The following is a 19,385-nucleotide window of genomic DNA, read 5'->3' as shown; positions in this document are numbered from 1 at the left end:
GTAGTCACGGAGGGAACGGTCTTTGCGGAAGGTGGAAAGGGGTGGGGAGGGAAATATATCCCTGGTTGTGGGGTCTTTGTGGAGGTGGCGGAAATGTCGGCGGATGATTTGGTTTATGCGAAGGTTGGTAGGGTGGCAGGTGAGCACCAGGGGCGTTCTGTCCTTGTTACGGTTGGAGGGGTGGGGTCTGAGGGCGGAGGTGTGGGATGTGGACGAGATCCGTTGGAGGGCATCTTTAACCACGTGGGAAGGGAAATTGCGGTCTCTAAAGAAGGAGGCCATCTGGTGTGTTCTATGGTGGAACTGCTCCTCCTGGGAGCAGATACGGCGGAGGAATTGGGAATACTGGATGGAATTTTTGCAAGAGATAGGGTGGGAAGAGGTGTAATCCAGGTAGCTGTGGGAGTCGGTGGGTTTGTAAAAAATGTCAGTGTCAAGTCGGTTGTCGCTAATGGAGATGGAGAGATCCAGGAAGGGGAGGGAGGTGTCAGAGATGGTCCAGGTAAATTTAAGGTCAGGGTGGAATGTGTTGGTGAAGTTGATGAATTGCTCAACCTCCTCACGGGAGCACGAGGTGGCGCCAATGCAGTCATCAATGTAGCGGAGGAAGAGGTGGGGAGTGGTGCCGGTATAATTACGGAAGATCAACTGCTCTACGTAGCCAACAAAGAGACAGGCATAGCTGGGGCCCATACGTGTGCCCATGGCTACCCCTTTGGTCTGGAGGAAGTGGGAGGATTCAAAGGAGAAATTAAGGGTGAGGACCAGTTCAGCCAAACGAATGAGAGTGTCGGTGGAAGGGTACTGTTGGGGACGTCTGGAGAGGAAATAACAGAGGGCTTGGAGGCCCTGGTCATGGCGGATGGAGGTGTAGAGGGATTGGATATCCATGGTGAAGATGAGGCGTTGGGGGCCGGGAAAACTGAAGTCTTGGAGGAGGTGGAGGGCGTGGGTGGTGTCTCGAACGTATGTGGGGAGTTCCTGGACTAGGGGGGATAGGACAGTGTCGAGGTAGGTAGAGATGAGTTCAGTGGGGCAGGAGCATGCTGAGACAATGGGTCGGCCAAGGTGGTCAGGCTTGTGGATCTTGGGAAGAAGGTAGAACTGGGCAGTGCGGGGTTCCCGGACTATGAGGTTGGAAACTGTGGGTGGGAGATCTCCTGAGGTGATGAGGTTCTGTATGGTCTGGGAGATGATGGTTTGGTGATGGGGAGGGTGGGGTCATGGTCGAGGGGGCAGTAGGAAGAGGTGTCCTCGAGTTGGCGTTTGGCTTCAGCGGTGTAGAGGTCAGTGCGCCAGACTACCACTGCGCCCCCTTTATCCGCTGGCTTAATGGTGAGATTGGGATTAGAGCAGAGGGATTGGATGGCTGCGCGTTGAGGGTGAGAGGTTGGAGTGGGGGAGGGGGTTGACAGGTTGAGGCGGTTAATGTCCTGGCGGCAGTTGGAAATGAAGAGGTCAAGGGCAGGTAATAGGCCAGCGCGGGGTGTCCAGGTGGATGCAGTGTGTTGGAGGTGGGCGGGAGTCCTGATTGTGAAAGTAATCTCGGAGGCGGAGGCGACGCAAGAAGTGTTTGATGTCACGGCGTGTATTAAATTCATTGATGCGTGGACGGAGGGGGATGAAGGTGAGTCCTTTGCTGAGGACTGATCGTTCGTCCTCATTGAGTGGGAGGTCTGGAGGGATGGTGAAAACTCGGCAGGGCTGGGAGCTGGGATCTGGTGTGGGTGTAGAGCTGGGAGTGGGGTCGGAGCCAGTACCTGGAGTGGGTGTGATGGTGGGGGGAATGGGGGTGGAGGCATGAGCAGGGGTAGTGTTCCCCTCTGGGTTCTGGGGGGTGGGGATAGTGACAGTGGGGTCTGTGGGGGGCGTCGCAGCAGAATGCAGGTGAGTGGCGCTGGTGGGGGCGGAAGTGGTGGCAGACACGGCAGTAGGGGTGGCGGAAGTCACTGAGCGTGTGGCATCGGCGATGATGTGAGGGCCAGAAGTGGCTGTGGGAGTGGCCATGATGGGGGCAGAAGTGACAGGATCAATCAGCGTGGGGGTGGTAGCTGCATCAGCCGCATGGCTAATGGCGTTTCCGAAGCCAGGGGAATCTTCTGGAATGTTTGAGGAGCGCTAGTTATGGAGGTGGGTGGATAAAAGTTTGTTGTACTTAGTTTTTGATGTTTGCGATGGAATTGAAATACTGTTTGTTGAGAGTATGAATTCTCCTGAGGATGGAGTACAGAGTGGTTCCTTTGCAATTCTGAGAGAGTGTGGCCCTCAGCTGAGGCAGGGCAGACTGTAGAGAGGTTAGGTGCCGGCACATTGCTGCAAGCGTGGAGCGGAGGATCTTGAAGGAGAACTGTAGCTGGTGTTTTTGAATCTGTAGTGTTATGTTGCCTGCTTTCCCGAGACTGTGGGAAGTATAGGTGTAGTCATTAGGTGGATCTCTCTCTCTTTTCCCACCTCTTTCTCTCTCTCTCCCCCCCCCCCCCCTTTCCTCTGGAGGAGGGAGCACTGGTATTGAGGATTATGCTGGAGGTGTTGTCTCCTAGTCTTACTGATTTGCACTCTGTGGGTCAGGAAGTCAAGGATCCAGTAAGAAAGAGGAATCTGAGACCTAGGTCTTGGAGTTTGATTTTGTTAGAATTATGGTGTTGAATGTAGAGCTGTAGTTAATAAGTGGGAACGTAATGTAAGTATCCTTGTTACCCACATTTTTCAGGAATGAGTGTAGGGTCAGGGAGCTGGTATCTGCCGTGGACCTCTTGTGACAGAGCAATTGCAAAGGATCGAGACAATTTTGTAGACTGGAGGTAACGTGAGCCATGATAGACCTCATTTCATCTGCTACTTATCAGCCACTCAGCTATTTTCTCTGTCCTGTAATAGTTACTTCATGTCATTCTCACTGTTTGCCTCTCTTGTCCACAATATAGAATATCCTTTTATTGTCATATGTACTCCAGTACAGAAGTACAGTGAAACGTTTTTACAATGGCTACCTTTTAATGGTGCTATCTTAGGTACAAGTACCTAGGTACAAATCTTGTATATTAAAGAAAAATATAGTATTGTTACAGGAAAAAAAGAAAAACATTAGCATGAAATAGTTAAAAAGTCCAAAATAATAATAAGTGACTATAAGATCTTAAGATCCCAGGGGAGGTAGAAAGGGGGATAAAGGAAAAAGGACTGGTGAACAGAGGAGCTCCGACCAGAGCATCATACGCTGCTGCCACCTTTGAAGCTGCATGTTTCATTGGCAAATTTTGAAATTTTTCTTTGTACTTTAAGATCGTGATTTTTATACATTTTTTTTAAAAAAGCAATTTAGCACTGACCCTTGGGGAACACTGTCTCCTACCCTCCAGTGTGAAGAACAGCCAACTACCAGAATTTGCTTCCGTAGATGCTGCTTTCCCCCTTCCTGGAATTGGAAAGGTTTTTCAGTATTGCTTCCGATTTCCTTCCCACCTCTCCTTCACCTGGTCCATTGCCAACTCTCTCCTTCCCTTTCTAGACATCACTGTTTCCATTTCTGGGAATAGGATGGCCACTAATTTCCACTACAAATGCACTGGCTCCCACAGTTACCTTGACTATACATCCTCTCACCCAGTTTCCTGTAAAAACTCTATTCTGTTCTCGGTTTTCCATCTCCTTTATCTGTATTCACAAAGGCAGTTTCTACAAAGGCCTCCAAAATGTCCACCACCTCCCTTAACCGAGTATTTCCCAGTACCATAGTTGAAATGACTCTTGGCAGTGTCCAAGAACTATGATCTCCTGCAATTCCACCCTCCTCTTTCTCTTCCCTCCTGCAACAGCATTAGGGACCTCCTGGTCCTCATTTAATACCCTACAACATCCATTTCCAAAGGATCATTAGCAGCTATTTCTCCCACCTCCAGCAGATTGCCACCACTGGACACGTTTCCCTTCCCTCCCTTATCTGTCTTCTGCAGAGACCCCATTCCCTCCATGACACCTTGGTCACTCCTTTTCCACTCCCAATACCTTCCACCTCCCATGGTACCTTCTTGTTTACTTCCTCCTTCCTCACTATCTAAGGCCCAAGTACATTTTCTAGATGTAGCAGTGATTTACCTGCACTTCACTCAATCTAATTTACTGTATTTGCTGTCTACACTGGGGAGATGAAATGCAAACTGGATGACTACTGTGCAGCGCAACTATGTTTCTTCTGCAAAAATTACACTGAATTTCCTGATGTCAGCAGTTCAACACACCACCATGTTCCCTGACCAACATCTCTGCCTTGGCTTTTTCCAGTGCTCCAGAAAAGCTCAGCACAAGTTGGAAGAACGGCATCTAATTTTCTGCTTCGACTCTGCAGCTTTTGGGATTCCATAATGAGGTAATTGATTTTTGGGCCTGAACACCACTTCCCATGTCCTTACCGAATCCCCACACACCAGACCTTATCATCACATAGGTTTCTAAGTTCTTAACAGCAATGAGACAGTCCCTTTGGCCCATTATATCAATGCCAGTCATCAAACATCACACTTCTAAACCCAGTTTTCAGCACTTGACCTTCTGTACCACAACCATTTCATTGTCAGTTACTAAAGGTCTCAATTAGCAGCTGTTGATTTCCCCCAGCCTGAGTTTTACCCGTCAAACTGTTGTTTTCTGTATCTCAGCTTCATCTCTACCTATTGTTTACTTCCTATCCACCCCCAAGAATAACTGAACCTGATAATCCCTACCCTTCCCTTCACTTTTTGATCACATAGCATTGCCCTTTGTTGAGAAGGGCACTGCTTGTCACTGGCCACTCTGGTATTTCCTTTCTTCCTGGTGGTGGGATGCAAATAAAAATGTATACACTTGTTCTTCACGTTATCTGACACTTGCACGCGCCTGACAAAAGTGCTGGGGAAAAATAAGCACTACTGCAGTTAGGCGGTAGTGTGGGAGAAAATCTTTTCTTTAAAACCAAGAAAAGAAAAAAGAACAGGAGAGTTAAACTTTTCACTCTGAGGGAGCTGGATCAGTGTCTGAAGGACTATTGGAAAAAAAACAGAATCCAAAAAAGTTAACTGCTTTGTCTTCACAGATGCTGCCAGATTTGCTGAATTTTCCCAGCAATTTGTTTGTTTCTGATTTTCAGCATCCATAGTTTTTTGACCAGAAGTTGCTGTCATCTGTTATTAAGCTTTTTTTTAAATAAAGTTCCAATTGCACACTATCCCTCCAATTTCAATAGGCCTTAAACTTATTGAACCAGCTGTTTGTTTGACAAATTTGTCTAGCACTTTCTTAAAATCTGTAGACACCAAATCAACTGAATTGCCTTCATCCTGTTCTGTTACTTCATTTAAAAAAAATCAGTTTTAATTAGGCAAATATAACCTGTCTTCACAATCCACCATTGTCTCCTTAGCGGGCACTTGAGTTTTAATTTGAATTTTTTCCCAGTCATGCTTTGTTTTCCTCATTAAGGATTCCAAAGCCTTACTTGCCATTTGGGGTGGCAGTCTTTGGAGGTGAATACTGTATAAGTAAACCTCCCAAAGGCAGCATCTAAATGATCATGGACAAGTGGAAGGTGGTATAGCATTTTCTGAAAAGTAGGAATGTGTAAGCACCTTCAGCTGTTATATACTTGGAAGTTATAGGCCACTGTTGGAATATTGCGTGTAATTCTGGTCTCCTTCCTATTGGAAAGATGTTGTGAAACTTGAGAGGGTTCAGAAACAATTTACAAGGATGTTGCCAGGGTTGGAGGATCTGAGCTATAGGGAGAGGCTGAATAGGCTGGGGCTGTTTCCCCTGTAGCGTCGGAGGCTGAGGGGTGACCTTATAGAGGTTTACACAATATGAGGGGCATGGATAGGATAAATAGACAAAGTCTTTTCCCTGGGATCGGGGAGTCCAGAACCTGAGGTTTAGGGTGAGAGGGGAAAGATATAAAAGAGACCTAAGGGGCAACTTTTTCACGGAGGGTGATATGTGTATGGAATGAGCTGCCAGAGGATGTGGTGGAGGCTGGTACAATTGCAACATTTAAGGAGCATTTGGATGGGTATATGAATAGGAAAAGGTTTGGAGGGATATGGACTGGCTGCTGGCAGGTGGGACTAGATTGGGTTGCGATATCTGGTCGGCATGGACGGGTTGGACCGAAGGGTCTGTTTCCGTGCTGTACATCTCTATGACTCTGTGAAATGAGCCTAATCCCAAAATAGTTTAAAATTTTTTTTAGATGTTGAATATCAAGTGTTCCATAATGGCAAGGATGAATACTTGTGGGGTAATGATAATGTTGTTACTTGGACTGTTGATGATGATGATGAAGAAAATCCAAATGATGTAAAACCAGGCTATTGGGACAAGTTATATGATTCAAATGGTCAGAATGATTTTTGAAGAATTTAATTTAAAATTACGTCATTTGTTATGGCATGCATTTTGTCCAAGGTAATGGATTTGTAATGTTAGAAAACATTTGTATATGCATACTTACTATTTATATTTTTGCATTTTCAATAATGAAAATGTTTGTTGTGACCTACTAGTAATGCATTCAGGTAACTATAACTCCTGCTAGATGCTTTTGCCCACCTATTTCAGATAGTGGTATTGGACTTCCTGTGTAAAGCCATTTTTTTTTTTACTTTAATGCAATAAAAGTTTAGGCCACTTCAGAGTAATATGTGTGGGAAACAAAGCTCACTCACTTCAATAATTTCAGTCCGAGACAAGATCTGAATCAGTAGTATCATTTATTTCACACTTGCAAGTGGGTGTGATGTCCAGTGCCTATAAGGTAGAGGACGTACACACCAAATTCAATTCATACACAATATTTATATAATTTAGTTTCTTTTGTTTTACATTGCTCCTCCCCTGTTTACATCCTCCACTGCCCTACTCTTGTTTATCTCTTGCCTTATCCGGCCTTGTCTGTGACAAAATGCTTATTTCTGGCCTCAAAAGGCCGTTTGACCCCATCCCGCTGCAGGTCATTGTTAGGCATATTCTTTCTTCATCAGTATCCACTCTTTCCATCTGGGCCTCTCCCGAGGCCATTCTGATCCCTATGACCTCTTTAATTAGGGTTTGTTCCTGTGTCTCTGTAAAAGTGGGAAACAGATGTTCATACCTACGTTTGTACAGGCGTGTATCTAGCCTAACTTCATCCCCTCACGACATCTTATCTATTTGCCCATAATATCTACCATTGTTTTGCAATCACGTTTCATGCTGGCATACAATTTTAGCTAATACAAAAACAATTATATATTTCCTCCACATAGTTTCCATTCTTGTTGACTCAGCTCCCGGCCGAAACAACCACACACTGGTGTGAGTTCATTTACTTTTATATAATCAATTATAATTGCAGAAGTAACATTAATTTACCTATATCCCACATATGCACATTGCAAAATTTTATGTATCATAATTAAAAACAACCTGCTGGTGAAACTCAGCAGGTTTGGCAAGCATATATAGAAAGAGAAACAAAAGTTTACTTTTTAAATCAAACTTAAGAAGAGTCATACCAGGCTATCAGTTTTTTTTTATTTGAAATCTCCAGTATCTGCTTTTGATCACTTGGTATAATATTTGCACAATGAATGTGCAATGCATTTATTTCAACTTGCTGCGCAATTAAATTTGACCATAATTGACTCGGTGTGTGGAAAAGGAAGAATCTTGAAAACCGCTTCTAATATCCCAGTCATTATGTTGATGTAGCTATAAAAGTCAAATGCTTTCCCAATTATTTGCAAAAACTTGCAACATTTAGATGTCGTGTATTAGACTCTGCTAATGACAAGTGTTCAAATGAGAGTGTCCAATAATGTAATAAGTAACCAGCTTGTGTAATCTAGAAACCTCTAGCAGTTTTGTAGCAGTTTGGTAATATTCAAAAACCGAGTTAGCCTGTCCATTGCTTGTTTACTGCCATGCTGAAAACAAATATCTTTACTACTTTGACATTTATTAATTGCATTTTTATTAATTATGAATTATAGGGCTTTTTGTATGACACATCTTGCTCTCTTTCATGCTTTCTCGGACTCTCTTGCTTTTTCTCCTTTGTTGAATGAAAGTGTTAGATTTGCTATTTTTCAGTCTTCTAAAGTTGTTCCAGAATCCAACAAATTTTGAAAAATTATAACCAATGTATTCACTATCTCTGCAATCATATCTCCTAGAATACAAATATACAGTCCATCAGGTAGTGGGGTCTTGTCAGCCTTTAAGTCCATTAGTTATCCCATGACCATTTTTTCTCCTGGTGATGGTGATTATTTCAAGTTACTTCCTTGTCATGCGCCTTATGATAATTTTAACTTTTTTTGTTTTCATGTTTTCAAAAGTCCTTGTCACAAAAACATATAATATCTGTTCAAATATCTGTTTCTTTGTTTTCCATTATCAATTCACCACTGTCATACTCCAGAGACTAATGCAGGTTGTTCTGGTATAACGCATTATTCGTCAACATGAATTGGCTATAACACAATTAACGAATTGTGGACTCTGTTTGGATAACACTAACTTTATACTGGATAGGTTTCGCAATTTTCTTTGGGGTTTCTACAATGTGATTTTCTGTAGTGGTTTATCATAGCACAATTTGCTATAGTGCAAGGCTGCAGAGGAACACAACTGTCACGTTATACCAGGATGCACTGTACTTGATTTATTACTCCTTTCCTATTCAAATACTTTAAATAGTAGTAAGAGCTATGTTTTCTGCATTTCTTGCTGGCTTTCTTTCATGCTCTCTTTTGTGTAATTATTTACTGATTGTGATCACTAGTACAGAGTTTCTTCTGGTTTGCTACTATCATTTTAAGATTCTGATTTAGCTTCAGATGATGCATCCTTCCAAAGGCTTTCTTCCTCACTGGATACATCTTTTCTGAGAGTTATTTAATATTTTTTTAAAAAGTTTGTCACTCCAACTTCTGTTCTACCATTTAACCTAATTTCCCCAGTTAACTTTAGCTAACTCCTGCCTTATAATGTCATTACAATTACCCACATTCAGGTTCAAAACATAACTCTGAGACCTATAGTTCACCATCTCCCAAACTGAGCTATCATGTTTGTTAATTGTCACCTAGTGGGCCATTTCTGCTCCAGAATGTACAACTGAAAAGTTGTTCTGAATGCACTCCATGAATTCTATTCCCAGGCTACCTTCATCAGTCTGATTCATCCAATCTACGTGAAGATCATTGCACCTAAATAGTTCATTATTGTGGTATCTTGCTTGCTTCACTTATTTCTTCCTGTATAACGTCCTGCCATGAATATTGTTGCACTACTCCCACAAATTACTTTTTACTTCTTGTATCTACCCAGACTGATTCTACATCTAGCACTTCTGAACTAAGCCTATCTATAATCTCTACACCAATGGTGTGGAAGTGCTGGTGTTGGACTGGGGTGGACAAAGTTAAAAATCATGCAACACCAGGTTTTGGTCTGACAAGTTTATTTGGAAGTACTAGCTTTCAGAGTGCTGCTGGAAACTGATAAAGGAACAGTGCTTTGAAAGCTAATACTTCCAAATAAACCTGTTGGACTGTAATCTGCTGATATGATTTTTTAACTTTGCACTAATGACATCCTCAATTTAACAGATCCTATCACCTTGTCTTTTTAACATCTCAAATACTTTTCAATATTTAGGACCCAACCCTAGTTACCTTGCAACCATGCTTCTGTCATGGCTATCAGGTCATACTTTTTTTTCTACCTGTACCAACAATTCATCTTTTTTTTTAATGAATGCTTCATGTGAGAATTTGTATACGGTATAACCAGGCAGGGCAAGAGTTAAGTTCTGAGGTTTGTGAAACAAGAGGTTCACCTGAGCATAACTCTCTTATCTGATAAGAACTTGCACTTAACAATGGGGTACAGGAGGCAAGGGTAATGGGTTAACAAGGTGGAAAAGCATTCATTGTGTAGAGCCATTTAAACATATTGGAAGCATAAGGTCAGTTAACAAGGGGAACAGTACCCATTATGTCAAGGCAGTTAACAAGGTTAAGAGCATTCATTGTGTAACAGCAAAAGGCTTAATCTTTACTATTGACACTTGCTGATTGTAACTGTCACCCAATTAAGATGTATGTTGCTTTATTTGGATGCTCCTTCCTTTTTAAAATGATTAGATGATTTACTAAGAAACTAGTGTTCGAGAGAGGGCAGAGAACTCATGTCTCTGTGCACGTGGGTGATCATTCTCTCTCCCTCCAAAGCCTGGAATAAAGATTAAGGAGGTAAAGCCATACTGTGTCCCTGAGGGTCTTGCTTCAACTGAGATGGGAACGGGACGATATTGGATGAAGGGTTATTTCATTGGTTGGTTAGCTCGGATGGTTAGAGCGTGGTGCTAATAACGCCAAGGTCGTGGGTTCAATCCCCACACTGACCAAGTGTAGTGGTGAGCCAGCGATGTTTGCAGTGCCGTATCAGGGTTGGTGATTGCTTTCAGGGTGGCACGGTGGCTTGGTGGTTAGCACTACTGCCTCAGTGCCAGAGACCAGGATTCAATTCCTTCGGGCAACAAACTGTGGAGTTTGCACATTCTCCCCGTGTCTGCGTGGGTTTCCTCCGGGTGCTCCGGTTTCCTCCCACAGTCCAAAAATGTGCAGGTTAGGTGAATTGGCCATGTTAAATTGCCTGTAGTGTTAGGTGAAGGGGTAAATGTAGGGGAACGGGTCTGGATGGGTTGCTGTTCGGAGGGTCGGTGTGGACTTGTTGGGCCGAAGGGCCTGTCTTTACACTGTAAGTAATCTAATCTAATCTAATCTTCTGCTGTTTCTCTGGTCTTTATGCTCTGCTTTTACACTGGTAATTTCAGTATGGTTAACATTATCCAAACTGTTACCCTGTACTATGACCTTTTTCCTATCTTTGTTATTGGTATACATGTGAATCATGACAATTTAATCGTCATCTTCCTACTGCAAGTTTCCCCTCCAGTCCAGAATAGATGCGCTGAGCCTGGTGCCAATAGCCTCTGGACACATTCTTACAGAACTGTCTATCTCCATGGTTTACTGTAACCTGCTACCACTGAATTCCTATTTACTACCTTAGCTTCCAGTACCAAGATGCTATGGTCAGTTTGCTCATACACATTGCACTACCTGCTCTTACTGATAGAAACTGCAAGAAGCTTTAACCTGTTGGGCAATTCAAAGTGTTGAGTCTCTTCCACTTCTACATTTGGGTTATGGACTATGGGGGAACAGAAGAAAATGCAATTAAGATCACAACCAGATAAGCTTTGCTCTGTCCTACCTTCTTGGTTCCTTTTCCTACTTTACTTCCAGTTAACTCTTCTCCTGTACCTGACCATGGACCAGATCAGAAGGTGTGTGACTACCAAATGGAACAAAATGTCCATGTAGATTTTCCCCCTCCTTGATGCATAATAGTATTGCCTATGGTTTGGCCTCCATGCCAAGTTTCTCAAGTTACATTTGTGTCCATCAGCTTCCAAATGCTTTAGCTGCAACATATCACCTGCAGAAACCGATCTTTTGTTTTAATTACTGTTTAGGAATAATGCTAAATAATAGTCTGTAGTTGTCTCGAGTAGTTTAACTGGCTAAGACGCAGGCTTAAATTTAAATTTTTTTTTGTTGAGGAGAAAGCAGCCTAAAATTCACCAACTCATTGCCTGTTTCTGATCTCTGAAATTATACTCCCCATCCCCCACTTCCACATCCTCCCTCCAGCCTCCACCAATTCCACCTACCATGCTTTCTTCTCTCTTTTCCCCCACCCTCGCTCATTTTGTGCGTTGAGCAAGGTCATATACTAACTGAAGTTCTACAGACATGATTCAACACCATTAGCTAGAGGAGCCAGCCACTTACCACCTGTACTTGCCTCACTAACCGGTTGCTGGTTTATCCCTGACTACGATTAAATGAAATTTAGCATGCATTCTTGAAACTAAATTATTCTTGTTCAAACTATATTTTAGCGATTTTAATCCTTGAAGCCTCCCCTGCCTCCAAGTTTGTACCTTCTGTCCAGCTACACGTTGGGACAAGCTGTGCTCTTAGTGCTTCATTAGATAACATCAAATTTCATTTTGACTTTGTAGAAATGGCATCTGTTGACTTACAAGATGTATCAACTCAACTGAACAACAAGATATCGTCTATCAAAAGGTCTATGCAGCTGAAGAACATGTGTATGTTGAGTATGACTTTAAGTTGTCTACTATTCATTTTTGACAAAGCTTTAATGAAAGAACCTTTTGTAAAATTTCAAGAAGTTCTCCAAATGTGAATTCGTTTGGGGGAAATTGCTAGTATTGTCTGTCCATATGATTATATGTGGTGTGAAATTCAATAAAGGTATCTTTGAAATAAAGCCTCAAACATTGGTAAGAGGAAGATACAAAAGGAAGCCATTTGATCTATCAAGTCTATGTTGGCTCTCTATAGCAATCAATTCCATTCCATTCAATCCTCTTCCCTACAAGTACACTTTCCTGAAATGCCCATTCAGTTCCTTTTTTAAAAATGATTGATCGTCTTGACTTTCAGCACTCCTCTGGCAGCAAATTTCAGGTCACTGCCATTCATCTTTTTTTTAAAAACAGTATTTTGTTGCATTCTCCCTGCAACTCCTACCCAAAACTAAGTTCCCTAATCCTTGTGATAAACGTGAATAGTTATTCCACTATTTCCACTGTCTAAATGTGTCATAATCTTACTCACAACAACGGTATTTGATAGAAGTGTTTATGTTTGCCGAGCTGGGAATTTTGGTTTGCAGATGTTTTGTCTCTTTACTAGGTTACATCCTCAGTGCTGTGAAACCTCCTGTGAAGTACTGTTGGTTGGAATTTATTTCATTTCATTCGCGCTGCTTCAATTGCTGGTTCCGATTGTTCATTGCAGTGGTCAGTATATTGAGTTTAGTTCAGTGTTGATTTAAGGAGTCCATGGGTGAGTCCCAAACTTGAAGGAATTCTCTAGCTGTCCTCTGTTTGGCTTGTCCTATTATTATTGTGTTGTCCATGTCATCTGTATGTACAGGTACTAAGGATAATTGGTTGTGGTGTTCAATGGCTAGTTGATAATGAATGCAAATGGCTTGCTGTCTGCCTGTTTGTCCTATATAGTATTATGGCAGTCCCTGCATGGAATCTTGCACACCACGTTTGTCCTACACGTGATGGGAATTAGTCATTTTGTTCTCGTGAATTGTCAGAGTGTGGCTATTGGTTTATGTACTGTCATTAAATCTGAGTGATTTGAGGAGTTTGGCTTTCAATTCAGTTTTTTTTATATAAGGTAGAGTAGTTAATGTTTTTGTCGTCGTCTGACAGACAAACAATGTGACATTTGTGGATGAAGTCGTGGGAATATCTGAAGTTGAGGGATATCCATTCTTGGCAAAGATTTATAGAGGTGATGTTCTTCTCTTAGTAGGATGGAAGTGTTGCAGTGTATTGTAGCCCTTTTGAACAGGGTCCTAATGCAGTTTCTCTTGTGTGAGAGTTTCGGTGGTTGCTGTTATAATTCAGGATCTGGTCCACCGTGTGTGGTTTTTCTGGATAATTTTGTTGTGCTTTCCCCACTGTGTTCTTTCTACGATCCCTTCCAGGAATGGAGTTGGTTGTTAATCTCCTCCTCCTCATGTAAATTTGATCCCTGTGAGCATGGAGTTGATAATATGGTGTGTGCTCTCAATCCCTGTTCTTTTAATTATTACAAAAGTGTCAGTGAATCTGATGCAAATTTTTGAGTCTGATTTGTGGGAGGGCTGTTTGTTCCAGTCTTTGCTTTACTGTTTCTGCTATGAACCCAGAGATGGGGGTGCCCCATTGATTTTATTCACAACTCCTCCAGTGTTAAAATTGAAATGCGTTGTCAAGCACAGATCCAGTAGTTTAAGTATGCTGTCCTTGTTGGTTGATTTGGTTCCCCTGTTATGTCATCTGTTTGTCCAGGAGGTTGGCTATTGTCTGTTTACTCAACTGACAAAGTCTTAGCCAAACATAGATGTTTCATCAACTGAGACCGTCACTTGTTCCTTGTCTATGTTTTAAGTTCTCTATACTGTCTGGGAATTCCTGTGATGATTGTATGGAGTGTTTGAATCTACTGGTTAGATGTTTGAGTTTTTATTGAAGTTCTTTTGCCAGTTTGTGATCAAGTTCCTGGAAGAGGTATGTCTGGTTTGTGCACCTTTTTTTAGATAATCTGTAAAATTGTGGGGTGTTGGTTCCTTTTTTTTTTCAATCTTTTATAGGTCTGTCTTGGTTATCAGTCCATTTTTCTGTAGAGTTAGTTATTGGTTGACTGTGGTGTGGGGTCACACTCCCTCTGTGTAGGTAAGTGTCGGTATCTGCAAGTAGTTCCTCTGCTTTTTGTATGTAGTCTGTTTTGTTCATGATTACTGTCATTCTGCCTTTATCTGCTGCTACTAATGAATGTTTGGTGTTCAGACTGGAAGTAACACTAATTGTGACCTAACCAAAGGTCTGTAAATGTTAGCTCTGTTTTTATACTCATACCTCTATTTATGGGAAAGAATAGTGACCTGCTGAAGGATTGAGGGAACCCTCCAGTTGCCCTAATTGGGGGCAATCAGGACATGGGGAGGACTGAGGTTGCCCCTGAAAACCATCTCTATCTCCTAAAATGATTTGAGGGTGGATAGTGCATAACGCATTTCATAAGACCCTCATGTTAAGCTGGTCCAAAAGATTAAGTCACATGGGATCTATGGTGAATTTATAAGTTGGATGCAAAATTGGCTTGGTCATAGCAGACAGAGGTTGTTGCAGAAATGTTTTCCTTACTTTGGGTCTGTGACCAATTGTGTTTGCAAGGATCAGTACTAGGACCTCCTATAGTTGTAAAATATATAGTAGATTTGGACGAAAATATTGCATTTTGGTAAAACCAAACAAGAGCAGGACTTGTGCAATTAATGATAGGGCCCTGGACTGTATTGTAAATAGAGTCCTAGGGGTCCAGGTACATAGTTCTTTTGAAATTTGCATCACCGTGTGGTTAAGGAGTTTAGCAAGCTTGTCTTTGTTAGTCACTCCTTTTTAAGTATAGGAGTTGGGATGTCTTGTTGACGTTGGACAGGACGTTGGTGAGGCTTATTCTGGAGTACTCTATACTGTTCTAGTCATCCTGCTATAGGAAGAATGTCATTAAATTGGAGAGGGTTCAGAAAAGATTTACCAGGATGTTGTCGGGAATGGAAGGTACAAGCTATAAAAATAGGCTAGCACTTTTTTCACTGGAGTGTAGGATATTGTGAGGTGAACATGGAGATTTTTAAAATCATGATAGGCATTAGTAAAGTGACTTTTCCCTAAGGTGGAGGAGTTCAAAACAAAGGGGGTATATTTTTAAGGAGAGGCTTTAAAAAAAAAACATGAGGGGGCAATATTTTTGTTGTATGTTTGTTGAATGAACTACCAGTGGAAATGGTGGATGTAGGTACAGTCACAATATTTAAAAGACATTTGGATAAGTACATGAATAGGAAAGGCTTGGCAGGATTTGGACCAAATGTAGGCAATTGGGGCTAGATTAGTTTGGGACCATGGTCACATGCACTAATTGGGCCAAAGGTTCTCTTCTCATGGATATAACTAAATTTAATCCAGACAGCTGTGATGTGATGGACTTTGGGAGGTCAAATGTAAGAGGAAAGTATATAGTAGATGGCAGGACCCTTAAAAGCATTGATATACAGAGGGATCTTGGGGTGAAAGTCCATAACTACTTGAAACTGGCAACAAAAGTGAATAAGATGATAGAGGGGTATGGACCATGCACAGGAAATGGAATTCATTTAGAATGGCCTCATGGATGGCACAGACACGGTAGACCAATTGCTGTGTTACTGTGCTATACTCTGTTTTCATGCCAAGGTGATTTTTTTTTAGGAAAAGCCTCTCCACTAAACCCCCAAAGGATTAGGTCTTGAGCATCCAGAAGCTGACAGACTCTACTACACCAACAGCTCTGGCAGTTTGGGATGCTTCTGTCAAGCTTGTGGTATGTTTAGGAGCTCTCCAGCTCTTATGCTGATTGATTGATTGATTGATTGATATCCTTTTAGAGAAAGGAATTGTCATCGTTCTTACCTGGTCTGGCCTACATCTAACTCTGGAACTGCTAAAGTGTGGTTGACTTTTGGCTGATCTCTGGGCAATTGGAGATGGGCAATAAAATGCTGGCCTAGTCAGTAATGTCCACATCACCTGCATGAATTTTTAAAAAAGACATGCTGCTCTTTTTTTCATATTCTCTCAATACACTGCAGAGAAATGAAGACATGAGGAAAGTTTTGGTATTGAATCACTCACATTGCTATGACCTCCTTTTTAGCATTTGCAATGTTTATGTATCAGATTTTGTCTCTTATCTGGTAGTTTCTGGATTTTAGCCTTTTTTGATACCTGTGTTTCTTATTTACTGCAGCAGTGACTTGTTTATAAACCATTTGCAAGCAGATGGCATTGGTTTGGAATGGTACATTTTTTTTGCCTCTGTCTTTTTAGTAGGTATGATTTTTTATTTGTTTGATCTTCAGTTTTTCTGTTTTTTGCTATTTTGTTTATTGCTCCCATTTCTCCTTCTCAAGCCTGTTCTAATGCAAGTTTGAAATGTTTTTTTATTAGGTAATGACCCTTCACTTACAAACATTCTGCAGAAGATTGGCCTGGAGTTGTCTAGCATTCGGGGTATATTGGATATTTTTCAAATGCAGATACAGCAACAGCAAACTGAACTGAGATCACTCCAGGTAAAGCCATTTTGTTCCATTTGCAAAAGGATTAGGTTCTATTGTTAGGTTCTTCTACTCTTGAGGTTCTTACACACTTGATGCAACTGCACAACACCGACGTCTGTGAACGAACAACTAAATTTATCAAGTACAGTACAAGCTAGGTGATTCCCTTTGATCCTATTCACAGGCATGCAAAGTCTGGTCAAAGTGAGGCACTTATAAAGGTGATATGTTTTCCTTGTTATAAGTCAGTTGCAATGCCTACAGATGCTCTGGCCAACCCCTCATAATTACATGCTGCTCAAGACAACCCCGTAAGCTCTGCGAGCTGTGTTAAAGGTTCCTCCAAAAAGCTTGTACTGTACTGTCCTTAATAAATTTGGTTGCTTGTTCACAGAAGTTGGTGTGTTGCAGTTGCAGCAAGTGTGTAAGAATCTCAAGAGTAACGCTATTGCAAATTAGGAATATAGTAGTGCCCCATCTGTCGGGATACCTTCCAAAACTAAAGTGGATGCCCGAAACTGCAGATAGTAGCAAACCCATTCATTTAAGTGGGAAACTTACCTCCCTGGCAGCCCCCAGTTCCTGGTTCTGGAATGTTTCATGTAATATTTTCAGACTGCGGATAACTGAAACCACAGAAGCAGATTCCGTGGATATGGCGGTCGACCTATATATTTATATATACTTATATTTACCATTTCTTAGGAGTTGAGTGATTTTTAGTAAGTAATTTATCTCCTGAAACTAAGCATTACAAACAATTCTGAATCAACATTTTTTAAATGAAATTCCATGGGTTATACGAATATGGGTTCACAACTGTAAAACTGCATGTTTTGCGTTCCTGATCTACAGGCATAATTGGAACTCCTCTTGAGGTTGCACAGGTGAGAAGAGAAGTATCGTGGTGGCATGTAATTCTTGTGTTTTCCTTGTAAATCAGTTTTATGGCAAAGTTTAGACCTGCTAAATAAGAAAACATATCCCTTCTGTGTATGCTTCAAACCCAAATTCAAAATTCTCCCAAAAAGATTGTTTCCATGCAGAAAGTCAATACATGAAATGGCATACATTATGATCCCTCACGACTCAGTAATTGTCTTTTTAAGTAAAAATTTGTGCATTTTAAGTACATTGTTTAAACAAAATGATTTGTACTTGTATAAAAATTTTAAGATCATAAACTCCCAAAGCAATTGACAGGAGTGTTAAAAAATAAAATTCCCCCTTAGCTGGATAAGGTGGCAAAACAGGTGAATGTAAGCTTAGGAAAGGAATTCCAGAGTTTGGGATTGAGGTAGTGGCAATCATGGCCACCGGCAGGACAATAATTAAAATTTAGGGATGCACATGAAGCCAGGATTGGAGAATTGCAAATGCCTTGCATTGTAGAATAGGAAGCAGAGAGGCTGATTATCCTGGCCTGTAGTAGCTGGGCCAGATAGCTGTCACTATCTGATGACACTACAGCTGGGCTTTACTCTCTTGCTGGTCTCCAGCTTGTTCAGTCAAATCACCATCTACAGAGTCTCTGCTCAGCAGACACCCATGGTTCAATTTGTTCATGTGATTGAAGTAGATGTGAGTGATCATGGTGGAAAGTGACTAGAAATCAGTAAAGCCCACAGTGTAGCTATTCAGGGCAACTGCTCAAGCCTGGTTTCCATTACCATGCCTTTCAGTAGCCAGATGTCTGGCTACCTAACTTGAAAAATGCTCCATGACTCATTATGGACTGTTGCCAAAACAACACTCATTCCTTTTAAGCTTTCCTGCCAAATGAGGAAGATTTCTGGCAGCTTCCTGTTCTATTGTGTCAGTTCACGTATCACACTTTTTTTTTGTTGTTTGCAGTAGCGCAATACACTAGGTATAGCATGCGATGAGCAGAAAAGAAGGTAGTTGGCAGCATCCTTTCAAGGATAGGAATTTTTACATGGTTTCCGAATCCAAACTTTTCAGGAACACTAGGTGTATGAGAAGGAGCATTTTGCACAGTCTTTTCCTTGACCTCCCTTTCCCCTGCTTCCAGCCGTGTATTCAATGTATCTATCTAAGTTGACTAGCAATATTAATTACTTGACACATCAAAGGAAATAATCTAAGTCTCTATTCATTTAGATTGTTCCTCCATTCTGCTGGGGCCGTCACAACATTCCACGAGATCCTATTCAACTTTGCTGCCAAATTTTCTTTCTTTCTTTTCTTCAAGTTTGTACTCCTGACAGAATATAATCAGTTGCTCATGATAAACTGCACTGATTAACATTTGTTTTGGTGTTAGCAGTGTGTTTTATTGCAGAAAATATCAACAAAGCCATTTATTGTAGTTTTTGAGAAGATAATTGACTAACAATGAAGAACTTTTGATTTTAACCTTTTTTCTTCTTTGCTTGCAATTCTTCTGGATTTAAAAGAAAGCTTTCTGCCCTTACTACCATGTAGGTAGTAATTAGCCAACTCTGTACGAGTCAGGGGTAGATTTAAAGACTCAATCTATGACAGACTGAAGGATCAGTGAAATTTCTGTATTCCATTGCAAAGGAATTTAATATTAATTTTCGGGCGGCACGGTGGCACAGTGGTTAGCACTGCTGCCTCAC

At 41.5% G+C, this 19,385-nt stretch overlaps 1 protein-coding gene across 3 annotated transcripts in view; it reads left to right on the top strand.

The window, feature by feature from the left end:
- The window catches only part of ska1 (spindle and kinetochore associated complex subunit 1), a 42,849-nt gene that overhangs the window by 3,011 nt on the left and 20,453 nt on the right, over positions 1-19,385 (top strand). For 2 of the 3 annotated variants that reach the window (XM_043701240.2, XM_043701213.2), the window contains exons 2-3: positions 12,110-12,199; positions 16,670-16,794. In XM_043701240.2, the coding sequence (XP_043557175.1) occupies positions 12,112-12,199; positions 16,670-16,794 (213 nt within the window). In that variant the 5' untranslated portion in view covers positions 12,110-12,111. Of the gene's footprint in view, positions 1-4,281; positions 4,367-12,109; positions 12,200-16,669; positions 16,795-19,385 lie in introns of all 3 variants that reach the window. The other variant, XM_043701223.2, reaches the window with a different exon arrangement.

Source organism: Chiloscyllium plagiosum, unplaced genomic scaffold (assembly GCF_037043375.1).
Source record: "Chiloscyllium plagiosum isolate Xiang-an unplaced genomic scaffold, Cpla_swu_hap1 HiC_scaffold_1, whole genome shotgun sequence".
Classification (NCBI taxonomy): Eukaryota; Metazoa; Chordata; class Chondrichthyes; order Orectolobiformes; family Hemiscylliidae; genus Chiloscyllium; species Chiloscyllium plagiosum.
The sequence above is the reverse complement of the archived record's forward strand: the minus strand, read 5'-3'. Positions and strand labels throughout refer to the sequence as shown.